The sequence below is a fragment of the Lepisosteus platostomus genome, chromosome 5 (assembly GCF_059453375.1).
Source record: "Lepisosteus platostomus isolate fLepPlt1 chromosome 5, fLepPlt1.hap1, whole genome shotgun sequence".
Taxonomy (NCBI): Eukaryota; Metazoa; Chordata; class Actinopteri; order Semionotiformes; family Lepisosteidae; genus Lepisosteus; species Lepisosteus platostomus.
In genome coordinates this window covers 3011590-3036343 of record NC_142615.1, presented here as the reverse complement: position 1 = coordinate 3036343, position 24754 = coordinate 3011590, and the positions used below count along the sequence as shown (strand labels likewise).

The following is a 24754-nucleotide window of genomic DNA, read 5'->3' as shown; positions in this document are numbered from 1 at the left end:
CGGCGGCTCTGGACGGGAGCGCAGGCGTTAGTCGCCTTTATTCTGCGCGATCGCGGGTCCGTGCTCGTCCGGCTGGAAACGGCACAACCTTCAGCTTGCGTCATTTTCAAATGGTAAAGATGGGATTCTACAACTAAAACCATCCGGTTTTCAGGCCGACCCCTCTTACAGGCGGCTTGGTCTCGCAAGACTGTGTGTGACGCAATCCATATCAATATAGAGATCAGAAATAACAATAATAATAATATCGAGAAATCATGATAAGGTCAGGACAGGAGGCTCTTCTGTACACAGAGGGTGGTGGGGGTGGGGAACAAGCTGCTCAGCCGTCTCTTCTCTGGACAGCCAGGTCTGCCTGTGTCCAGTGTCTGTGTCCAGGCTGTGGTCACTCTGAGCCTGTCCTCTCTGGACAGCCAGGTCTGCCTGTGTCCAGTGTCTGTGTCCAGGCTGTGGTCACTCTGAGCCTGTCCTCTCTGGACAGCCAGGTCTGCCTGTGTCCAGTGCCTGTGTCAAGGCTGGACAGCAGGTCTGCCTGTGTCCAGTGTCTGTGTCCAGGCTGTGGTCACTCTGAGCCTGTCCTCTCTGGACAGCCAGGTCTGCCTGTGTCCAGTGCCTGTGTCAAGGCTGGACAGCAGGTCTGCCTGTGTCCAGTGTCTGTGTCAAGGCTGGACAGCAGGTCTGCCTGTGTCCAGTGTCTGTGTCCAGGCTTTGGTCACTGAGCCTGTCCTCTCTGGACAGCCAGGTCTGCCTGTGTCCAGTGTCTGTGGTCACTCTGAGCCTGTCCTCTCTGGACAGCCAGGTCTGCCTGTGTCCAGTGCCTGTGTCAAGGCTGGACAGCAGGTCTGCCTGTGTCCAGTGTCTGTGTCCAGGCTGTGGTCACTGAGCCTGTCCTCTCTGGACAGCCAGGTCTGCCTGTGTCCAGTGTCTGTGTCTAGGGTGTGGTCACTGAGCCTGTCATCTCTGGACATCCAGGTCTGTCTGTGTCCAGTGTCTGTGTCCAGGCTGTGGTCACTGGGCCTGTACTTCGTCAAGATCTGTTTCTCTCTGCTGTCTCTTACTCTGATCCGATGTTCTGGTAGTGTATTTTGTCCATTTAGGATTTTGTGATCTGTAGTCACTGAGCTTATCTGATGTCTGTCTGCATACCATACCCCTACAGTGTTATCGGATTATGTTGATATCCCCAGCGGGCTCAATAACTGGAATGTAGTTCCAAAGCGTAGCGGTGACACGAATAAAAACTACATGTCCCAGAATGCACCGTCCGCCAAGGCTGTCGGGAAGGACATTGTGCAAACTGACCAGTAACCGTTCACGAAAGAGACGCTTCGCCGTCAGGCGGCGGTAGTGTAGCGGCTGTTGATGGCGAAGCCCAAACGGAGTCGGAGGACCGAAGGGAACTCAAAACTAAGGATAAACCGCGGTAAAGGCGGCTGTTTCCAGCCCGGGACCGGAGTTTGCGGCCTGAGGCCGATGCGGGGACGGGGGGTTTGCGGCTGAAGGTGTCTGAGGCGGGTCGGTCCTCCGGGAGCGCGCAGCTCTAACGGCCGCCCGAATTCAAAACCCGCCCCGCGGGGTCGCGCGCGCACGCACGCCCTTCCCGGCTCCTCCCCGGAAACAGGAAGTGTCGCCGGTGGCGGGAAGGGGCGGGAGCGGAGCTGTAGGAGAGGAACGTTTCCGAAGCGGAAAGAAGACGACGTGTCGTTTCGCTTTTTACCCGCGGCTTAAAAAAAATTATAGAGAACTAATAAAAGATGGCGGAGGGACCTCCCCTGAGGTCTCAACGCGCCACGAAAACGTTTGTCCAGGTTTAAGAGGTCAAGGGCGGACTTTGCTGAGTCAGAAATTGCCGCGTTCAGCAACAACACGGAGAAACGCAGCGAGAGCAGCCGGCTGTGGACGGAGGAGACGATGGACACAGACGGTCACGACGTCCAAGCAGCAGGAGCAGCTCCGTGGACAGCTCAGGCCTGGGCCGGCACAGGACAGAGACTCCGGGGACATCGCTTTTAAAGGTCCTGTCGTTCACACTGGACTGTACAGCCTCGATAAGACAGCAGCCCACTGGACACGACGCCCACAGGTCCTGACGTTCACACACTGGACACTACAGCCTCGATAAGACAGCAGCCCACTGGACACGACGCCCACAGGTCCTGACGTTCACACACTGGACACTACAGCCTCGATAAGACAGCAGCCCACTGGACACGACGCCCACAGGTCCTGACGTTCACACACTGGACACTACAGCCTCGATAAGACAGCAGCCCACTGGACACGACGCCCACAGGTCCTGACGTTCACACACTGGACACTACAGCCTCGATAAGACAGCAGCCCACTGGACACGACGCCCACAGGTCCTGACGTTCACACACTGGACACTACAGCCTCGATAAGACAGCAGCCCACTGGACACGACGCCCACAGGTCCTGACGTTCACACACTGGACACTACAGCCTCGATAAGACAGCAGCCCACTGGACACGACGCCCACAGGTCCTGACGTTCACACACTGGACACTACAGCCTCGATAAGACAGCAGCCCACTGGACACGACACCCACAGGTCCTGACGTTCACACACTGGACACTACAGCCTCGATAAGACAGCAGCCCACTGGACACGACGCCCTCAGGTCCTGACGTTCACACACTGGACTGGACACTACAGCCTCGATAAGACAGCAGCCCACTGGACACGACACCCACAGGTCCTGACGGTCACACACTGGACTGGACACTACAGCCTCGATAAGACAGCAGCCCACTGGACACGACGCCCACAGGTCCTGACGTTCACACACTGGACTGGACACTACAGCCTCGATAAGACAGCAGCCCACTGGACACGACGCCCACAGGTCCTGTCGTAAAGACAGTGGACACTACAGCCTTGATAAGACAGCAGCCCACTGGACACGACACCCACAGGTCCTGACGTTCACACACTGGACACTACAGCCTCGATAAGACAGCAGCCCACTGGACACGCCACCCACAGGTCCTGACGTTCACACACTGGACTGGACACTACAGCCTCGATAAGACAGCAGCCACTGGACACGACACCCACAGGTCCTGACGGTCACACACTGGACTGGACACTACAGCCTCGATAAGACAGCAGCCCACTGGACACGACGCCCACAGGTCCTGACGGTCACACACTGGACTGGACACTACAGCCTCGATAAGACAGCAGCCCATGGACACGACACCCACAGGTCCTGACGGTCACACACTGGACTGGACACTACAGCCTCGATAAGACAGCAGCCCACTGGACACGACACCCACAGGTCCTGACGTTCACACACTGGACTAGACACTACAGCCTTGATAAGACAGCAGCCCACTGGACACGACGCCCACAGGTCCTGTCGTAAAGACAGTGGACACTACAGCCTTGATAAGACAGCAGCCCACTGGACACGACACCCACAGGTCCTGACGTTCACACACTGGACGCTGCAGCCTCGATAAGACAGCAGTCCACTGGACACGCCACCCACAGGTCCCGACGTTCACACACTGGACACTACAGCCTCGATAAGACAGCAGCCCACTGGACACGACACCCACAGGTCCTGACGTTCACATGCTGGACACTACAGCCTCGATAAGACAGCAGCTCACTGGACACGACGCCCACAGGTCCTGACGTTCACACACTGGACACTACAGCCTCGATAAGACAGCAGCCCACTGGACACGACACCCACAGGTCCTGACGTTCACACACTGGACTGGACACTACAGCCTCGATAAGACAGCAGCCCACTGGACACGACACCCACAGGTCCTGACGTTCACACACTGGACTGGACACTACAGCCTCGATAAGACAGCAGCCCACTGGACACGACGCCCACAGGTCCTGACGTTCACACACTGGACTGGACACTACAGCCTCGATAAGACAGCAGCCCACTGGACACGACGCCCACAGGTCCTGACGTTCACACACTGGACTGGACTGGACACTACAGCCTCGATTAGACAGCAGCCCACTGGACACGACGCCCTCAGGTCCTGACGTTCACACACTGGACACTACAGCCTTGATAAGACAGCAGCCCACTGGACACGACGCCCACAGGTCCTGACGTTCACACACTGGACTGGACACTACAGCCTCGATAAGACAGCAGCCCACTGGACGCGACGCCCACAGGTCCTGACGTTCACACACTGGACGCTGCAGATGGTGGAGATGGGTGTTGTGTCCCTATGGAGAGGACGATGTGGCCAGGGATCTGGGAAAGCCTGGGAGAATCCCAAGAAGATCCGAGGGAGGCGAGAGTTGTGGACCTGGTAAGTCAAGGCTGGTGTCTTGAGAGCGCTGCTCATGAGGAAGATCGGAGGTGTACGGAGGACTGTGTGTGGATGTTTGAGGAGATTGAATAATCTGAGGTGCTCGTGGTCCTCTGTGATTGAAGCTTATTCACTGTGCTGGCCTGTGACTGCCCTGTGATCTATTAGCTGTGTTGGTCTGTGACTGCCCTGTGATCTACTCACTGTGCTGGTCTGTGACTGCACTGTGATATACTCACTGTGCTGGTCTTTGACTGCACTGGGATTTATTTGCTGTGCTGATCTGTGGCTATACTACGATCTATTTGCTGTCCATGTCTGTGATTACACTGGGATCTATTCATGGTGATGTTCAGTGACTGCACTGTGATCTATTTGCTGTGCTGGTCTGTGACTGCACTGTGATCTACTCGCTGTGCTGGTCTGTGACTGCACTGTGATCTACTCGCTGTGCTGGTCTGTGTCTGCACTGTGATCTACTCACTGGGCTGGTCTGTGTCTGCACTGTGATCTACTCACTGGGCTGGTCTGTGTCTGCACTGGGATCTACTCACTGGGCTGGTCTGTGACTGCACTGTGATCTCTTTTTGCTGTTCTGGTCTGTGGCTCTACTACAATCTATTTGCTGTGCATGTCTGTGATTACACTGGGATCTATTCACGGTGATGTTCAGTGACTATGCTGGGATCTATTTGCTGTGCTAGTCTGTGATTACACAGGGATCTATTAGCTGTGCTTGTCTGTGACTACACTGGGATCTATTAGCTGTGCTGGTCTGTGACTACACTGGGATCTATTCGCTGTGCTGGTCTGTGACTTCTCTGGGATCTACTCGCTGTGCTGGTCTGTGACTTCTCTGGGATCTACTCACTGTCTTGGTCTGTGACTACTCTGGGATCTACTCACTGTGCTGGTCTGTGACTACTCTGGGATCTACTCGCTGTGCTGGTCTGTGACTACTCTGGGATCTACTCACGGTGCTGGTCTGTGACTACTCTGGGATCTACTCACGGTGCTGGTCTGTGACTACTCTGGGATCTACTCGCTGTGCTGGTCTGTGACTACTCTGGGATCTACTCACTGTGCTGGTCTGTGACTACTCTGGGATCTACTCGCTGTGCTGGTCTGTGACTACTCTGGGATCTACTCGCTGTGCTGGTCTGTGACTACTCTGGGATCTACTCGCTGTGCTGGTCTGTGACTACTCTGGGATCTACTCGCTGTGCTGGGCTGTGACTACTCTGGGATCTACTCACTGTGCTGGTCTGTGACTACACTAAAATAACTTGTGTTGCAAACCAAAAGTGAACCTTCATTTGTTTCGGGAAATGAAAAGACAACACAATAAAGATGCAAAGCTCTTTAATTTCTGATAAAAGTTCAATGACAAAATTATTATTTATTATCACGGTGATGTTCAGTGACTACGATGGGATCTATTCACTGTGATTTTCTGTGACTATGTTGGGATCTATTTGCTGTGCTGTTCTGTGACTGCACTGTGATCTACTCGCTGTGCTGGTCTGTGATTACTCTGGGATCTACTCGCTGTGCTGGTCTGTGACTGCACTGGGATCTACTCGCTGTGCTGGTCTGTGATTACTCTGGGATCTACTCGCTGTGCTGGTCTGTGACTGCACTGGGATCTACTCGCTGTGCTGGTCTGTGACTGCACTGGGATCTATTCACCGTGCTGGTCTATGATTACTCTGGGATCTACTCGCCGGGCTGGTCTTTGACTGCACTGTGATCTACTCGCTGTGCTGGTCTGTGACTGCACTGGGATCTATTTACTGTGTTGGTCTGTGACTGCACTGTGATCTCTTTTTGCTGTTCTGGATTGTGTATGCACTGTAATCTATTTGCTGTGCTGATCTGTGGCTATACTACGATCTATTTGCTGTGCATGTCTGTGATGACGCTGGGATCTATTCACGGTGATGTTCAGTGACTACGATGGGATCTATTCACGGTGATGTTCAGTGACTACTATGGGATCTATTTGCTGTGCTGGTTTGTGACCACTTGGATCTATTCACTGTGCTGTTCTGTGACTGCACTGTGATCTATTCGCCATGCTGGTCTATGATTACTCTGGGATCTACTCACTGTGCTGGTCTGTGTCTGCATTGTGATCTACTCACTGTGCTGGTCTGTGTCTGCACTGTGATCTACTCACTGTGCTGGTCTGTGTCTGCACTGTGATCTACTCACTGTGCTGGTCTGTGTCTGCACTGTGATCTACTCACTGTGCTGGTCTGTGTCTGCACTGTGATCTACTCACTGTGCTGGTCTGTGTCTGCACTGTGATCTACTCACTGTGCTGGTCTGTGTCTGCACTGTGATCTACTCACTGTGCTGGTCTGTGTCTGCACTGTGATCTACTCACTGTGCTGGTCTGTGTCTGCACTGTGATCTACTCACTGTGCTGGTCTGTGTCTGCACTGTGATCTACTCACTGTGCTGGTCTGTGTCTGCACTGTGATCTACTCACTGTGCTGGTCTGTGTCTGCACTGTGATCTACTCACTGTGCTGGTCTGTGGCTGCACTGTGATCTACTCACTGTGCTGGTCTGTGGCTGCACTGTGATCTACTCACTGTGCTGGTCTGTGGCTGCACTGTGATCTACTCACTGTGCTGGTCTGTGGCTATACTACGATCTATTTGCTGTGCATGTCTGTGATTACGCTGGGATCTATTCACGGTGATGTTCAGTGACTACGATGGGATCTACTCGCTGTGCTGGTCTGCGACTGCTCTGGGATCTACTCGCTGTGCTGGTCTGTGGCTACACTAAAATAACTTGTGTTGCAAACCAACAGTGAACTTTCATTTGTTTCGGGAAATGAAAAGACAACACAATCAAGATGCAAAGCTCTTTAATTTCTGATAAAAGTTCAATGACAAAATCATTATTTATTATCTACGTATTGTTTCTCCTGAATTAAAAACAAATAGTATAGGAAATACTATTTAAGTTTATATTTAAATTTAATTATCAGTCCCAAAGTTTTTAATATATTTTTACTGCGATCCCAATTTCTCAGTTATTAAATCTTGGTAAGAAAATAAATTCATTTTTACTGAATGTAAAGCTTGTATAAATTCTGAATTGAGCACAAAAATGTGAACTGTGTAAGTAAGTAAGTCGCCATGCTGTTAGTCACAGTTCGATTCCATGACCTGCGAGGTGAGGCGGCCCTTCCTGCTCACTAGTCCCTGTGATGACTAATGTCCTGGGATGGACAAGCAGGTAAGTAGAGGTTGTGCAGCAGATATTTCACCACAGAGATGTTCCAACGTGATGCACGCAGAGTTAACAAGTAGTGCTTGTGGATAAACCCGTCTTGTGTACAGCGTCGTTTAAATTAAAGTTGTGAATAGAAATGAATTTACGTTTTACAGCAGAACCTTACTTTCATAGTAAGAAATGCAGCACAGAAGCACAGAGATCAAGACTGAAGAATGCTGGATATCTGGTGAGTCTTTGCCAAGGCGTGAAAGGACGCAGACATCATCTGTGAGTGGGAAATGTGGTTTTGCAGGAGGAGAGATCTGCTCAGTCAAAAGCATGGTGTCCATCCTGCAGCTGCATTTCGCTGGTGTGACAGACAGGACTCACACTGTTCACCCTACAAGAGACACACTGAGAGTCAAACAGGGGCGTGTCACTGGTGTGTGACAGTCAGGACTCACTCTGAGAGTCAGACAGGGGCGTGTCGCTGGTGTGTGACAGTCAGGACTCACTCTGAGAGTCAGACAGGGGCGTGTCACTGGTGTGTGACAGTCAGGACTCACTCTGAGAGTCAGACAGGGGCGTGTCGCTGGTGTGTGACAGTCAGGACTCACGCTGAGAGTCAGACAGGGGCGTGTCGCTGGTGTGTGACAGTCAGGACTCACACTGAGAGTCAGACAGGGGCGTGTCGCTGGTGTGTGACAGTCAGGACTCACGCTGAGAGTCAGACAGGGGCGTGTCGCTGGTGTGTGACGGTCAGGACTCACTCTGAGAGTCAGACAGGGGCGTGTCGCTGGTGTGTGACAGTCAGGACTCACTCTGAGAGTCAGACAGGGGCCTGTCGCTGGTGTGTGACAGTCAGGACTCACTCTGAGAATCAGACAGGGGCGTGTCGCTGGTGTGTGACAGTCAGGACTCACACTGAGAGTCAGACAGGGGCGTGTCGCTGGTGTGTGAGAGTCAGGACTCACACTGAGAGTCAGACAGGGGCGTGTCGCTGGTGTGTGACAGTCAGGACTCGCTCTGAGAGTCAGACAGGGGCAGTAAAGGAGTCTCAGTACCTCTGTAGCAGATGAAGCTGAGCTTCTCCTCACAGTCACGGTTGGTCCAGTTCCCCCCTATGTCTCTGTCCAGGGCTCCACAGTAGCTGTTAGTTGTGCACTGATGGTCTCCCCCTGTACCCCAGTTCTGATAATTAAGCGGTTGTCCATTCACCCAGAACCAGAACCCGAAGACCCGACTCTGTCGCAGGCCCAGCCAGACCAGGCTGGACTCAGCAGACTGGGCCTCTTCAGCAGCGTAGCTCTGCTCCTGGTGTGACTGGATATCCGCCAGGCCAGTGTGGTGAGTCTGACAGTGATCCAGGGCCTCAGCCCAGGACTTCTCCTCTCTCACCAGGACGAGCTCTCTTCTGTCTGCAAGAGAGCAGGAGAGACTGTCAGAGACGTGGCAGCCGAGTAGGTCTGAGTTCAATCAGTCGATCGCAGCTCAGATCAGATAGGCAATGCCAGCAAAAATCATTAAAACACTTAACCCCAGACCGATCAATCAGTTTCTACACCAGGAGTCTCCTGACTGATGTTAGTGCAGCGTCTGTGAGCTGTCCTCTCCAGTTTCTACACCAGGAGTCTCCTGACTGATGTTAGTGCAGCGTCTGTGAGCTGTCCTCTCCAGTTTCTACACCAGGAGTCTCCTGACTGATGTTAGTGCAGCGTCTGTGAGCTGTCCTCTCCAGTTTCTACACCAGGAGTCTCCTGACTGATGTTAGTGCAGCGTCTGTGAGCTGTCCTGGCCAGTTTCTACACCAGGAGTCTCCTGACTGATGTTAGTGCAGCGTCTGTGAGCTGTCCTGGCCAGTTTCTACACCAGGAGTCTCCTGACTGATGTTAGTGCAGCGTCTGTGAGCTGTCCTGGCCAGTTTCTACACCAGGACTCTCCTGATTGATGTTAGTGCAGCGTCTGTGAGCTGTCCTGGCCAGTTTCTACACCAGGAGTCTCCTGACTGATATTATTTCCCTTCAAGACACGAACCCAAGTGGAAAACGAGCCGTCCTCACCCCAGTGACAGAAGAAGGGTCTGATCTCACTGCAGTCTGTCTCTGTCCATCTGCCTCTCGGGCTGCCCTGCAGGTCCACCTGCGCACATCTCTGACCACCTGCTGACCCAGGCTGCCCTCCTGCCCAGTTCCTGAAGCTGGACGCCCCCTGGTCTGACCACTTCCAGGGCTCGTTGTACAGGCCGATCCACACCCTGTGACCCCGCGCTGACCTCTGAACCTCCTCATTCTCACTCTGGTTCCTCACACTGACCAGCTCTGTGTGATTCTGTCTGCAGAGACTCTGGGCTTCAGTCCAGGTCTGGTTGAGTTCAATCAGGGTGACGTTACTGCGCTCTGAGCAGACAAGACAATGTATCAGTCAAAATGTCAGTGAGATACTGGAGTGATGGACTGTCTTCTTACCTGTGTTGAGTGACAGTGGTGAGGTGTGTCTCTGATTCAGAGCAGAGAGACGTCAGTGAGACACTGGTGTGATGGACTGTCCTCTTACCTGTGTTGAGTGACAGTGGTGAGGTGTGTCTCTGATTCAGAGCAGAGAGACGTCAGTGAGACACTGGTGTGATGGACTGTCCTCTTACCTGTGTTGAGTAACAGTGGTGAAGTGTGTCTCTGATTCAGAGCAGAGAGACGTCAGTGAGACACCGGTGTGATGGACTGTCCTCTTACCTGTCTTGTTGAGACACATGAAGTAGTTTCTCTCCTGACAGTCTCTCTCTTCCCATCCTCCCTCAGAGTCCATCAGCACACAGACGCGCCCCTGGGTTTGAGTGTAGGGGCTCCCTGCAGCTCCCCCAGACCCCGGGACTCTCTGTGTGTTGTTATACAGACCAATCCAGGCTCCTCCTTTATCACCAGTGTTTGTGAGGTTGAGAAGTTGTCTGTGCTGCTCCTCAGTGAACACAGTGACCAGGTCTGTGTGATTGTACCGGCAGTATTTCTGAGCTTCAACCCATGACAGTTTATAGCGTATGAAGTGGTACTGCTCGGAGGAGTTTGTTGCTGTAAATAAAATAGATAGAAATAAGATTTCTGTACATTCTGAAACTGTCGTTTACTTGATGTTCTGTCTCTAAATTCATTATTGGCTCTTGATGTAGTTCTGTGCTGCTGCTGGGAGACCGAGGTCAGACGAGGGAGATACAGCTCTCTGCTGCTGTTCTCTCAAGCTGGATTCTCCTGAGACAAACTCAGCCCCCTGAGCTACTGCCTGGGGCTCTGGGACACTCTGTCAGGTTGTGACTCACCAGTGTAGCAGAAGAAGGGGCTGGGATGTGTTCCACCTGCATCGTTCCAGCCACCTCTTTTATTATTATTATATACACCATCCTGTAAATAGATCTCAGTGGACTGGGGTTCTTTTCCTCCATTGGGGTCCCCAGGACTCCAGTTGCGAAACCCAGAGCGCCTCCCGTCAGACCACTCCCAGCCGTCCTGGAGCAGAGCGATCCAGACAGCGTGTCCCTGCGCCGTCGTCCTGATCTGTTGAGACTCTCCCACACTGTCCACCCGGGGCAGGTCGGAGCAGCTCTCTCTGCAGTGTCTCTGGGCGTCAGCGAAGGTCTTGTTTTCCCTGATCAGCCTGTACTGCTGTCCCCCACCTGCGAAGACAAAGATCAGGAGTGACGGTGTGTACAGCTGTGAGACTACAAATCCCACAGTGCTTTGCACACCACCGTTTCCTGTTTCCTGTTCATTCCTGTCTAAAGTTGAACTCGGCACTCACTCTCAGATTGAGTGTTGTCTCACCTTGACTCTCACATATGAAGTAGTTCTCCTCACTGCAGTTTCTCTCCTCCCAGAATCCCGCTGCGTTGAGAACAGCGCAGGGGAGCTGACTCCTCCAGTGGGTGAAGGTCACGACCTCTCCGCCAGACCACCGCCAGTTCTCTCTGCAGTCTCGGTACAGGCCTATCCAGGCTGTGCCACTGGGCAGGTTAGTGGTGTTGAGGACTGTGTCCATGTCTGCTGTGCTGTTGATGGAGGCCAGGTCAGTGTAGGTGTCTCTGCAGTGTCTCTGAGCGTCGGTCCAGTTCAGGGGTGAGTCCACAAAGTAGAACTTCCTGATGAGGCCGGATCCAGGAGGACAGAGCACTGGGGACAGAAAACCAAGCAGGTGGAGTTCTGGCGAGCAGCAGCAGCTGTGCTTTAGACAGTAGTTAATAACCTCAGGCTACTCCCCGCGACCCCAGTCCCCTGAGAGAGAAGGATATCACTGGGGAGGGGGTCTGTACAGAGACACAGGAGACAGAGCTCCCCTCCCTCCTCCTCTCCCTCTTCTCCAGAGAAACCGGGGCCCAGGGAGTCACCTGTAACCTTGCCTGTCGTGTCCAGGATTCGCCGGGTATCGCCCAACACCGATACCTGCGGCCCGAGTGCTGGAACGAGATGGAGGTCAGAGGTCACTCACCGGCCACGGCCAGCAGCAGACAGGCCAGCCCCTCCCTCTCCATCTCCGCGGCGCCGCTGGGAGGTCAGGCAGCGCGTGTCCAAGCCCTTCTCTGGACAGGCAGTGGGGTCAGTCCGCTGGCCAGCCCCTCAGACAGCAGAGCTGGGAGCCGGACAGGAGGTCACGCAGGTGATCAGCTGAGTGCGCCGTCGGTCAGCGTGTCAGGCAGACATCAAGAGCAGCAGCAGAAGGGACAGCTGTCTCTCTCCCTCTCTCTTTCCTCTCATTCACTCTGTACTTGTCTCTTACTGTCTCTCCTTCTCCCCTCTCTCTGTACCGGTCTCTGTCCCTCTATCTCTCCTTCTCCCCTCTCTCTCTGTACCGGTCTCTGTCCCCCTCTCTCTCTGTACCGGTCTCTGTCCCTCTATCTCTCCTTCTCCCCTCTCTCTCTGTACCGGTCTCTGTCCCTCTATCTCTCCTTTTCCCCTCTCTGTCTGTACCCGTCTCTCTTTCTCTCCTCTCTGTACCTGACCCTGTCCCTTTCTCTCCTCTCCCCTCTCTACCTGTCTCTAGCCCTCTGCCCTGTCTTCCTGGTACCAGTTAGAATAAAATACCAGCTATTGATTAACTAGGCAAATGAGGACAGCTCCTATCTGTCCAGAACTCTGAATAGCACACTGTACAGTAAGTTAAGTCTGTAAAGAAGGAAAAACTGACCTGTCCCAATTTTCATTGTCACTTTGTCTCAGTTCCCTGTGTTCGTGGTGCAGTTACAATAAAATACCAGTTATTTATTAACTAGGCAAAACAGTCTATTTCTGGGGCGTCAGCTACAGATTGTGTTCTAAACAAAGCAGGAGCAGGACACTGAGACCTGTTGTGTCATGAAACCCCCCCCTTCAGACTTCTGCGCGAGGGGGAGAGTCTGTCAGGTGAGAGGAGAGCCTGACACAAGCCAGAGCCCCACCAGGAGCACAGGGTTCAAACACAGAGTCACTGAGTCTGTCATCGCCCCCGGTCCTGCGCCCCAGACTCTTCCAGAGCCCCACCAGGAGCACAGGGTTCAAACACAGAGTCACTGAGTCTGTCATCGCCCCCGGTCCTGCGCCCCAGACTCTTCCAGAGCCCCACCAGGAGCACAGGGTTCACACATTAAATCACTGTATTAACTGGTGCTCTCCCTGTGTTTATTGGTGCTCGCTGTATCAATTGGTATCAATCGCTGTATGCTGAATGAACTGCTGTTTCTTTGTGTTAATGGATGTGCTCTCTCTGTATCAACTGGTGCTCTCCCTGTGTTTATTGGTGTGCTCGCTGTATGCTGTATTAACTGGTGCTCTCCCTGTGTTAACTGGTGCTCTCCCTATGTTTATTGGTGTGCTCGCTGTATGCTGTGTTAACTGGTGCTCTCCCTGTGTTTTAATTGCCCCTCAGGGGTGAGTGCAGGGCCCTGGGACACTGCTCTCCCACACTTACCTCTGCTCCTCGGGGTGTCCCTCTGTCTCGGCGCCTGGCTGGGTGGGAGACGAGCTCTCTGTCTGTCTGCCTACGCTGGTATCGCTCTCTGCCTCGCTGACGCAGCCGGTATGGAAATAGAGCTCGATCACATGGCCCCAGCTCACAGCTCGGACAAGGGTGTGTCTGTGAAGCCCATAGAAAACACAGGACTGACACAGATCCCTCCTGCTCTGGAGCTCTGGAGCCCCACAGGGGCAGAAACTGTTGCATCCCTCTACCCCAGCTCCAGAGCTCAGCCCCCTCTACCCTCTACCCCAGCTCCAGAGCTCAGCCCCCTCTACCCCAGCTCCAGAGCTCAGCCCCTCTACCCCAGCTCCAGAGCTCAGCCCCTCTACCCCAGCTCCAGAGCTCAGCCCCTCTACCCCAGCTCCAGGGCTCAGCCCCCTCTACCCCAGCTCCAGGGCTCAGCCCCCTCTACCCCAGCTCCAGGGCTCAGCCCCTCTACCCCAGCTCCAGAGCTCAGCCCCTCTACCCCAGCTCCAGAGCTCAGCCCCCTCTACCCCAGCTCCAGAGCTCAGCCCCTCTACCCCAGCTCCAGAGCTCAGCCCCTCTACCCCAGCTCCAGAGCTCAGCCCCTCTACCCCAGCTCCAGAGCTCAGCCCCTCTACCCCAGCTCCAGAGCTCAGCCCCTCTACCCTCTACCCCAGCTCCAGAGCTCAGCCCCCTCTACCCCAGCTCCAGAGCTCAGCCCCCTCTACCCCAGCTCCAGAGCTCAGCCCCCCTACCCCAGCTCCAGAGCTCAGCCCCCTCTACCCTCTACCCCAGCTCCAGAGCTCAGCCCCCTCTACCCTCTACCCCAGCTCCAGAGCTCAGCCCCCTCTACCCCAGCTCCAGAGCTCAGCCCCCTCTACCCCAGCTCCAGAGCTCAGCCCCTCTACCCCAGTTCCAGAGCTCAGCCCCCTCTACCCCAGCTCCAGAGCTCAGCCCCCTCTACCCCAGCTCCAGAGCTCAGCCCCCTCTACCCCAGCTCCAGAGCTCAGCCCCTCTACCCCAGCTCCAGAGCTCAGCCCCCTCTACCCCAGCTCCAGAGCTCAGCCCCCTCTACCCCAGCTCCAGAGCTCAGCCCCCTCTACCCCAGCTCCAGAGCTCAGCCCCCTCTACCCTCTACCCCAGCTCCAGAGCTCAGCCCCCTCTACCCCAGCTCCAGAGCTCAGCCCCTCTGCCCCAGCTCCAGGGCTCAGCCCCTCTGCCCCAGCTCCAGAGCTCAGCCCCTCTACCCCAGCTCCAGAGCTCAGCCCCCTCTACCCCAGCGTAGACACCCAGGGGTGACAGAACAGACCCCCCAGTACAGATCGCATCTCCAGCCTTTTTGTTTTATGTTTTCGATCAGGCTGCCAGTCTGATCTGATTATTCGGGCGTTTTCATTTCCCCCAGACGCAGCTCCTGCAGGAGGACAGGGAGAGGGCAGGGAGGCTGTGGGACCTCCGGGAAGCTCTGGGACAGGTGGGGCGGGAATGGGAATGTGGGAGCTGCCCCCCGTGTTTGGAAACAGGGCCAGGCAGCCAGGGGTGAAGTGGGGGTATCACTGTACCAGGACTGGAGAGGGCGCCCCCAGACCTGCAGTTAGAGGACAAGGGGCTGTGCTTGACTGGTCAGCACAGGAGGGGACAGGGGACCCCATCAGCACCGCAGGGCACGAGGGCAGACCAGGTGCGTCTCTCCTTCACAGCCCCCCTGGTGAAAGAGGAGCGCTGGTATGATATAGTGTAGAACAGTGAGACTACTGACAGGGTGCTTTTATTGGCAGGCTTAGTAACAGAAGCATTACTGTTACTCAGGTTGCTAATAAACTTGTTTTCAGTAGCAGCACTATTAATGGAAGCAGCAGTACTGTTACTGTAAGGAGCAGCAAGAGTAACTGAAGTCATATTGTTGTTACCGGTACTAAACATGTGCGAAACACCATCAGGAGTGAGAGAAGATTATAGGATGTTATTGTCCTCTGAGGGAAATTTTTTTATGGACAGCCAGCATTCCTGTACATTTAAATAGAATGCAAACAAAAGAAAGAGGAAAAAAAAACATTGCACATTATTCTATTACAATATAAAGAGAAACACATGGGGGAGTGAGAGAGATCGGACTTCTCTGCTTTGGCTGTGAGAGAATCCGCACAGCGCCTCTGTGCCGAGTGATGATCTCGTCGGTCTCAGCTGTAAATACAGTTTTAAAAGCTGTGGTCAGTTTCTCTCTCAGTAAGGTGAACAACATCACAGTCTGGAAGAGACGAGAGAAGACCAGCTTCAGTCTGAGAGCGATGGCAGAGGCAGACTGCGGCCTTCGGGCCCAGGAAACCTTCAGTGTCACAGGTAGGGATCGGGAGTTGTGCTAGAGGTGGGATACTCTCTCCTAACTTTCTTTTCCCTGATTGTCCAGGATATTCCAGAGGCTGACAGTGGGAAGACAGGTAGGGGTCGGGAGTTGTGCTGGAGGTGGGATACTCTCTCCTAACTTTCTTTTCCCTGATTGTCCAGGATATTCCAGAGGCTGACAGTGGGAAGACAGGTAGGGATCGGGAGTTGTGCTGGAGGTGGGATACTCTCTCCTAACTTTCTTTTCCCTGATTGTCCAGGATATTCCAGAGGCTGACAGTGGGAAGACAGGTAGGGATCGGGAGTTGTGCTGGAGGTGGGATACTCTCTCCTAACTTTCTTTTCCCTGATTGTCCAGGATATTCCAGTGGCTGACAGTGGGAAGACAGGTAGGGATCGGGAGTTGTGCTGGAGGTGGGATACTCTCTTTTCCCTGATTGTCCAGGATATTCCAGAGGCTGACAGTGGGAAGACAGGTAGGGATCGGGAGTTGTGCTGGAGGTGGGATACTCTCTCCTAACTTTCTTTTCCCTGATTGTCCAGGATATTCCAGAGGCTGACAGTGGGAAGACAGGTAGGGATCGGGAGTTGTGCTGGAGGTGGGATACTCTCTCCTAACTTTCTTTTCCCTGATTGTCCAGGATATTCCAGAGGCTGACAGTGGGAAGACAGGTAGGGATCGGGAGTTGTGCTAGAGGTGGGATACTCTCTCCTAACTTTCTTTTCCCTGATTGTCCAGGATATTCCAGTGGCTGACAGTGGGAAGACAGGTGTGGATCAGGGGTTGTGCTAGAGGTGGGAAGCTCTCTCCTTTCTTTTCCCTGATTTTCCAGGATATTCCAGTGGCTGACAGTGGGAAGACAGGTATGAACAGGGGGTTGTGCTAGAGGTGGGAAGCTCTCTCCTTTCTTTTCCCTGATTTTCCAGGATATTCCAGAGGCTGACAGTGGGAAGATGGGTATGAACAGGGAGTTGTGCTAGAGGTGGGAAGCTCTCTCCTTTCTTTTCCCTGATTTTCCAGGATATTCCAGAGGCTGACAGTGGGAAGACAGGTAGGGATCGGGAGTTGTGCTAGAGGTGGGATACTCTCTCCTAACTTTCTTTTCCCTGATTGTCCAGGATATTCCAGAGGCTGACAGTGGGAAGACAGGTATGAACAGGGGGTTGTGCTAGAGGTGGGAAGCTCTCTCCTTTCTTTTCCCTGATTGTCCAGGATATTCCAGTGGCTGACAGTGGGAAGACAGGTATGAACAGGGGGTTGTGCTAGAGGTGGGAAGCTCTCTCCTTTCTTTTCCCTGATTTTCCAGGATATTCCAGTGGCTGACAGTGGGAAGACAAGTATGAACAGGGAGTTGTTCTAGAGATGTGAAGCTCTCTCCTACCTTTCTTTTCCCTTGTTTTCCAGGATATTCCAGAGGCTGACAGTGGGATGACAGGACCAGATGGGGAGTAGTGATAGAGGTGAGACGCTCTGCCATAACCTTCTGTTCCCTGATTTTACAGGATATTCAAATGGCCGACAGTGGGAAGGTGGGTATGGATGGGGAGTTGAGATAGAGGTGGGATACTCTCTCCTAACTCTCTTTTCCCTGATTGTCCAGGATATTCCAGAGGCTGACAGTGGGAAGACAGGTAGGGATCGGGAGTTGTGCTGGAGGTGGGATACTCTCTCCTAACTTTCTTTTCCCTGATTGTCCAGGATATTCCAGAGGCTGACAGTGGGAAGACAGGTAGGGATCGGGAGTTGTGCTAGAGGTGGGATACTCTCTCCTGACTTTCTTTTCCCTGATTGTCCAGGATATTCCAGAGGCTGACAGTGGGAAGACAGGTAGGGATCGGGAGTTGTGCTAGAGGTGGGATACTCTCTCCTAACTTTCTTTTCCCTGATTGTCCAGGATATTCCAGTGGCTGACAGTGGGAAGACAGGTGTGGATCGGGGGTTGTGCTAGAGGTGGGAAGCTCTCTCCTTTCTTTTCCCTGATTTTCCAGGATATTCCAGTGGCTGACAGTGGGAAGACAGGTATGAACAGGGGGTTGTGCTAGAGGTGGGAAGCTCTCTCCTTTCTTTTCCCTGATTTTCCAGGATATTCCAGAGGCTGACAGTGGGAAGATGGGTATGAACAGGGAGTTGTGCTAGAGGTGGGAAGCTCTCTCCTTTCTTTTCCCTGATTTTCCAGGATATTCCAGAGGCTGACAGTGGGAAGACAGGTAGGGATCGGGAGTTGTGCTAGAGGTGGGATACTCTCTCCTAACTTTCTTTTCCCTGATTGTCCAGGATATTCCAGAGGCTGACAGTGGGAAGACAGGTAGGGATGGGGAGTTGTGATAGAGGTGGGATCCTCTCTCTTAACTTTCTGTTCCCTTGTTTTCCAGGAAGTCCAGGAAACGCCGGCAATGGAAAGACCGGAGTGGATGAGGAGTTTGGTTGGAGGTAGGAGACTCTCTTGTCTTGATTTCTTCCTCCTTGTGTCAGTCTGTGTGCCTGTCTCTCCAGCTGCCTGTGGGCTGTGTCTACTGTGACAGATAGACTGTTCTGATACAGTGGTCATCACAGTGACTGTACTGTAGGGAGTGTGGTGTTGACACTGGTGTGCTGCATTCTCACATATACTGTAACTTAATACTCACACTGGCACACCTGTGTGCTGAGCTCTCATCTCTACTGTGCTTTAGTATTGAAACCTGAGTATTGAACTCTCACATCTGTTGAACTTTAATACTGAAACCTGCGTGCTGATCTTTTCAACTGCGCTACAATACTCTAACATGCATACTGAACTCTCGGCTGTCCTGAGCTTTAATACTCACAGCGACACACCTGTGTGCTGAACTCTCGGCTGTACTGAGCTTTAATACTCACACTGACACACGTGTAATGAACTCTGCTGTGTACTGTTGTTATACTGAAACCTGTATACTGATCTCTCACCTGTACTGAATTCTCGACGACAAACCGGTATGGTTGTATTGCACTTGAATACTCACACTGACACTCCAGTGTGCTGACTTTGCGATTGTACTGCGATTTAATCTTCAGTGACACATCAGTCTGCTGAACTCTCTACTGTACTCTGTAATACTCAAGCCTGTTCACTGAACCCACCTGTACTGTACTATAATACTCCACACATCAGTGTGCTGAAATCTTGACTGTACTGTGCTTTAATAATCAGTGGCACATCATTGTGGTCAAGTCTCACCTGTACTGTGCTGCAATACTCACACTGACACACCTGTGTGCTGAGCTCTCACCTGTACTGTGCTTTAGTATACAACCCTGAGTATTGAACTGTCATCTCTATTGAGCTTTAAACTCAAACCTGTGTGCTGAACGTTTGCCTGTACTGTGTTGTTCTACTCAACAGTGGTGTGCTGAATTCTCACAAATACTGTATCTACAATACACTGACACACCAGTCTACTGAATTCTCAACTGTACTGAGCTTTAATACTCACAGTGACACACGTGTAATGAACTCTGCTGTTGACTGTTATACTGTTGTTATACTGAAACCCATATACTGATCTCTCACCTGTACTGTGCTGTAATAGTGGCACACTGACACACCTGTGTGCTGAACTCACCTGTACTTTAATACACCAACACACCTGTGTACTGAACTCGCCTGTACTTTAATACACCATCACACCTGTGTACTGAACTCGCCTGTACTTTAATACACCAACACACCTGTGTACTGAACTCGCCTGTACTTTAATACACCAACACACCTGTGTACTGAGATCTTGACTGGAACGTGCTTTAATAACCACTGACACATCATTGTGCTGAACTCTTGACTGTAATGTGCTTTAATTTGCATACCTGTGTACTGAACCCACCTGCACTGCAGTATAATACTCAAACGCGTGTGCTGAAATGTCAACAGTACTGACCTTTAATCAATGACAGACCATTGTGCTGAAGTCTCACCTGTACAGAAGTAGTGACACAGACACACCTGTGTGCTGAACTCCCCTCTTTACTGTGCTCTTTCCTGCTCTGTGCTTTACTAATCAATGACAGATCTGCTGACAGATCATCTTAAGTCTCACATCTGCTGTGCTATTAAAGTGACACACGTGTGTGCTGAACTCTTCTGTATTGTTTTAATACTCAGTCCTGTGTGCTGAACCCACCTGTGCTGAAGTATAATACTGCAACACATCTGTGTTCTGAAATCTCAACTGTAATGTTTTAATAATCAATGACTGATCATTGTGCTGAGCTCTCGGCTGTACTGTTCTGTAATAGTGACGCACCTGTGTGCTGAACCTCTTTTACTGTGCTATAACATTCAATCCAGGCGTCTGTACTGTATTACTCGGTGATACTCGTGTGAAGAACTCTCACCCATACTCTTGTAATACTCAAACCTGTGTACCGAATTCTTGCTCTACTATCTACACACTGACACTCCTGGTTGCTGAACTCTCTTGTTTTGTGTTCCAATACTCAAACCTGTGTACTGAACCCACCTGTACTGTAATATTGTTACACATCTGTGTACTGAAATCTCAACTGTAATGTGCTTTAATAATCACTGACTGATCTTTGTGCTGAAGTCTCACCTGTATTGTGCTGTAATACTGACACTTGTGTGCTGAACTGTTTTGTACTGTTTTATATTTAAACCTGTGTATAGAATTTTTGCTGTAATATCTACACACTGACACACCTGTGTGCTGAACTCTGTTCTGTTTTGTGTTCCAATACTCAAACCTGTGTACTGAACCCACCTGTACTGTAATACTCAAACACATCTGTGTACTGAAATCTCGACTGTAATGCTCTGTACTAATCAATGACTGATCATTGTGTTAAATGAACTGTACTGTAATAGTCACACACCTGTCTGCTGAACTCACCTGTACTCATTCTCAAACAATTCTATGTACTGAAATCTCAACTGTATTGCTGTTTAATAATCAGACAGATTTTTGTACTGAAGTCTCAGTTGTACTGTACTGTAATAGTGACACTGTCCCACCTGTGTGCTGAACCTTACCTGTATTGTACTGTAATACTGACATCTTGACTGTTATGCTCTGTACTAATCAATGACTGATCATTGTGTAGAAGGAACTGTACTGTAATAGTCACACACCTGTGCTTTACTTTGGAGTGACACTGCTCGCTGAAGAACTCTCACCCCTTACTCTTGTAATACTCCAACTTGTGTATGAATTGTTGCCTGTACGGGGCTGTGATATTTGCACACTGACGCACTCCTGTGCTGAACTCTCCTCTGTATATTTTTAATACTCCAACCTGTCCTGTAATACTGAAACACATCTGTCCTGAAATTGTGACTGTAATGTGCTGTACTAATTGATGACAGATCATTGTGTTAAAATGTCACCTATACTGTAATGATGACACTGACAGCTGTGTGCTGAACTCTTCTGTACTGTAATACTCAACCCCTCTGTGTACTGAGATCTCGACTGTACTTTAGGAGTCAGTGACTGACATTGGGCCAAAGTCTCACCTGTCCTGTCCTGTAATATTGACACAACTGTGTGCTGAACTTCTGTCTGTACTGTGCTTTACTACTCAGTGATACTGTGGAAAAACTCCTGCCTCTACCCTTGTTATACTCAGACCTGTGTATGAATTGACCGTTACTGTGCTGTGGTATTTACACTGTTGTATCAGACCTGCCTGTTTCCTGATTGACCTGCTCTCCTCTGGGGTCGGGTTAGTGAATCCCCTGTGTCTGTGAGTTAATCCTCCTCTGTCTCTGTGCTCCAGGACAGAGCTGCTGTTCTTGGTGTCTCTGTGGAGAAGCAGCCTGTGGGGACCAGGAGCTGCGTACAAACACGCCGAGCGTGAGAGGCACACGCGTCTGGAGCACAGCAGCACCTCCCGCGCTGTGAGGACAGTGAGAGAGAGAGACTACTCCGCTGTCGCCTGGCCGCTGTCACTCAGGCCAGAGTCTGAGCTGCACCTGTGAGCCGATAAAGAGCAAAGAGCTGGACTCTGTCACCCGGGATCCCAACACCCTGCCTGGAGAGGAGGAGTCTCCATTTGCCTGAGGTCCGCGGCCTTCTGCTCTGCTGTTGGTATAACCTCCTGGCAGCTTGTCTTGGTGTAAGAGTGTTTGTTTGTTTGTTTATCATTTTCCCTGTGACTGGTGTCCCTGTTTCAGGTTTAATTTTCTCAAGAAGGGTTGTGGTGGGGGTGGGAGGGGAGGTGCAGTACTGGCCTTTCTCCGCCAGAGGGCAGGGTGGGAGATCCTCTCTCTTACCCTCACCCCTGATCCTCTCCTTGTGCTGCAGGGGCTGTACCCCATTACCAATACCCTGTCCTTCTACTGCCATAGCACTTCTCTACACCCTCCATGAGCAGCTGGAGCTGGGGTCTGTGTCTCCTCTGTTTATCAGTGTCCCCTCTTCCTATAAGGGAGGGTGAGTAGTATCCCCCCCCCCCCCCAGCAATAGCCTCTGCTGTCCCAGGAGTCTCTCCTTCAGGTACAGGTCAGGCTCACAGTTGTGGGGCTGCAGTCCAGCTCCTCTTCATTTATATCGCCCGGTGGGGTTCAGTCTCCACCCTCTGGGCCTTCCTCACTGGAGCTGGCCTGCTGCAGGGCCACAGGAACTACATTTCCCAGCATGCCATGGGGGAGACCAGGGGCCAATGGGCTGCCTCCCCTGGGTTAATGAGGCTCAGCTGCTGTATATAAGGAGGCTGGCAGCTCTCAGCTTCTGCAGAGGGGTGGAGGGGGGAGGCAGTAGGAGATGGCTTGTTTTGGGGAAGGAAACATCTTCCCTGCAGGGAAACTGGCAGCAGCTGTAAGAAAGGAAGAGAATGGGGGTGGGGACAAGCGGGGTGGTTCTCCCTGAGTCAGGAGCCGTCCTGCTGGGGTCCAGATTTGATTTCTCTTCCTTATTGAGAGCTCTCCAGGGGGAGCAGGATCTGTGTTCCTGCTGCTTGATAGACCAGCAGGGAGGGGGGCTCTGGTGTGAACTGCAGGGCCAGTGTCTCTTTCCTCTCCCAGGAGGCTCAGCAGGAGCCCTCCTGAACCTCCAGAACTAGACTGGGCAGGGGCCCTTATTTCTTCCTGGGCTTGTTTGTCAGGGACCTGGCGTGGACATGGGCTGGTGCCCCCCTATCACTTGACACCCCTCCTACTTAGACCCTTAGCAACAGGGATCAGCCAGAGACTCATCACTGGTTTTTCTCCCCATCTTTTTTAGCTGGGAGGGGTCGAGGTTCTCCAGTGCAGGAGGCCCAGCGGGGCAGCTCTGGGCACAAACACTCACAGCCACAAGGTAAGGGATCGCAGTGCTCTTTATTCACAGCGAGGGACCCAGCAGGCCAGAAGCCACAAGACAGACCCTCGCTCTTACCTGGAGCCACCACCAGCTTCAAACCAGGCCTGTGGCAAGAAAGCCAGCACTCCCAGTTCAGACCTTCTCCTCTTCCGACACAACAGCAGCAGAGCTCTGAAGCTCCTCTCTCCTGCTCTACTCAGCACAACCACTCTCTTCCCCAGCCAAGGCCGGACTGAAGGGCTCTGCTGCCTGCTTTTTAAATGTCTCCCGACCAATGGGCTTCCACCAGTTAGCCAGGTAATTGTTTGGCGTGGCCTGCTGGGAAATGGAGTTGACATCTTGCTGCCTGAACCTGCTGCCCCTCACAGTGTCCAGAGCGAGTGGCACAGAAGCTGTTCCTGAAGTAGCTGAGCCCGTCGGCGAGGGAAATAAATCCAATTCAAATAAAAAAGAGCAAGTAGTCTTCTGGGATGAGTAAAATAATCATTGTTAACGTTTGTGAGAATTCAATGTAAAACACTTGTCCTGTGGAGGGTTTGAACCTGCAGGCTGGAGGGGAGCAGGCGAGAGCTCTTCCACAGAGCCACCGTGTCTCTCTGCAGGGTGGGGCTCCTGTGGGCTCTTGCTCTTCCCGGCTCAGGGTTCCAGACTGAGCAGTAAAAGGCAGAGCGATGGCGCCTCCTCTCAGGGCAGGAGCAGGTGGAGGAGTGGAGATGGTGCTGCGCTCGTGACTGGGAGGTTGTGAGTTCGAATCCCAGGTGGGACCTGAGGTCGGTAAGAAAAGTACATGATCTCAGTGTCTCTATTTATTAACATGTCTCTGTTTTCAAGAATTAAATTGACTAAAACAAGCAGCTAGTTTCTCCCTGGATTTGAACCCACAACCTCTCTGGTACAGAGGCAGAGCTCTTCCACTGAGCCACCGTGTCTCTGTTGGTCTGGGGCTCCTGTGGGCTCTTGGTCTTCTTCCCAGTTCAGGGCTGAAACGGAGGGATAAGAGCCGGACCGAATCCCTCTCCCCTTGGGCCTGGAGCAGGTGGAGGAGTGGAGACGGTGCTGCGCTCATGACCAGGAGGTTGTGGGTTCAAGTCCTGGCTGATCCCTGGTAAGTAAACCGAGGTGAGTATGTGGGCAGGATGATGGGGAGGGGCTATTACTGGGGGGTAGTGGGGGGGTGGAGGAGGCAGGGCCAGGAACAGGTAGTGGGGTGGGCTAGGCAGGGCAGGGCTAGGGGGAGAGGCAGGTAGTGGGGTGGGCTAGGTAGGGCAGTTGCTGGGTTAGATTAGAGGGGAGGAGGAGTGGGCTAGGGGGAGCTGTAGGGTAGGGTAGAGTAGAGTAGGGCTAGGTTAGACGGGGTAGTGGTGGGGTGGAGGAGGCAGGGCTAGGGTAGTGGTAGTGGTGGAGGTGAAGGTGAGAGGAGAGGAGAGGAGGAGTGGCGGGTGGCGAGAGGAGAGGCGGGTGGCCCGGGCCCGAGGGGTGGTGGGTGGCGGGTGGCGAGAGGAGAGGAGAGGAGAGGCGGGTGGCCCAGGCCCGAGGGGTGGTGGGTGGCGAGAGGAGAGGAGAGGCGGGTGGCCCGGGCCCGAGGGGTGGTGGGTGAGGAGAGGTGGGTGGCGAGAGGAGTTGGGAGGGGGGCCAAGGTGGG

The 24754-nt window shown here is 52.6% G+C and overlaps 1 protein-coding gene and 1 long non-coding RNA gene across 10 annotated transcripts; one reads left to right on the top strand and one right to left on the bottom strand.

Annotated features, from left to right (window-relative positions):
* The first annotated feature begins 22 nt into the window (after positions 1-22).
* LOC148662486 (uncharacterized) lies at positions 23-23563 on the top strand. Of its 8 annotated transcripts, none has more exons than XR_015936799.1 (12): positions 23-113; positions 1860-2015; positions 4212-4321; positions 8777-9974; positions 10350-10527; positions 10715-11242; positions 11402-11550; positions 11949-12192; positions 13438-13587; positions 14897-17295; positions 17436-18265; positions 21590-23563. It is a non-coding gene; the product is annotated as an uncharacterized LOC148662486 (long non-coding RNA). The 8 variants fall into 8 exon arrangements; XR_015936797.1 differs by lacking the exon at positions 23-113 and having other exon boundaries at positions 768-2015; positions 14897-15831; positions 15899-17295; XR_015936798.1 differs by lacking the exon at positions 23-113 and having other exon boundaries at positions 768-2015; positions 21590-21874; positions 23035-23563.
* On the bottom strand, positions 7185-12165 carry LOC148662487 (macrophage mannose receptor 1-like). 2 transcript variants are annotated; one of them, XM_088632047.1, is made up of 7 exons: positions 12025-12165; positions 11364-11708; positions 10862-11215; positions 10284-10616; positions 9615-9950; positions 8619-8972; positions 7185-7954 (listed from the first exon to the last, which is right to left on the bottom strand). In XM_088632047.1, exons 1-7 carry the CDS (start codon positions 12065-12067, stop codon positions 7950-7952), a joined length of 1770 nt encoding a protein of 589 aa, XP_088488173.1. In that variant the 5' UTR covers positions 12068-12165; the 3' UTR covers positions 7185-7949. The 2 variants fall into 2 exon arrangements, with proteins under 2 accessions (XP_088488173.1, XP_088488172.1); XM_088632046.1 differs by lacking the exon at positions 7185-7954 and having other exon boundaries at positions 8532-8972.
* Positions 23564-24754: the final 1191 nt, after the last annotated feature.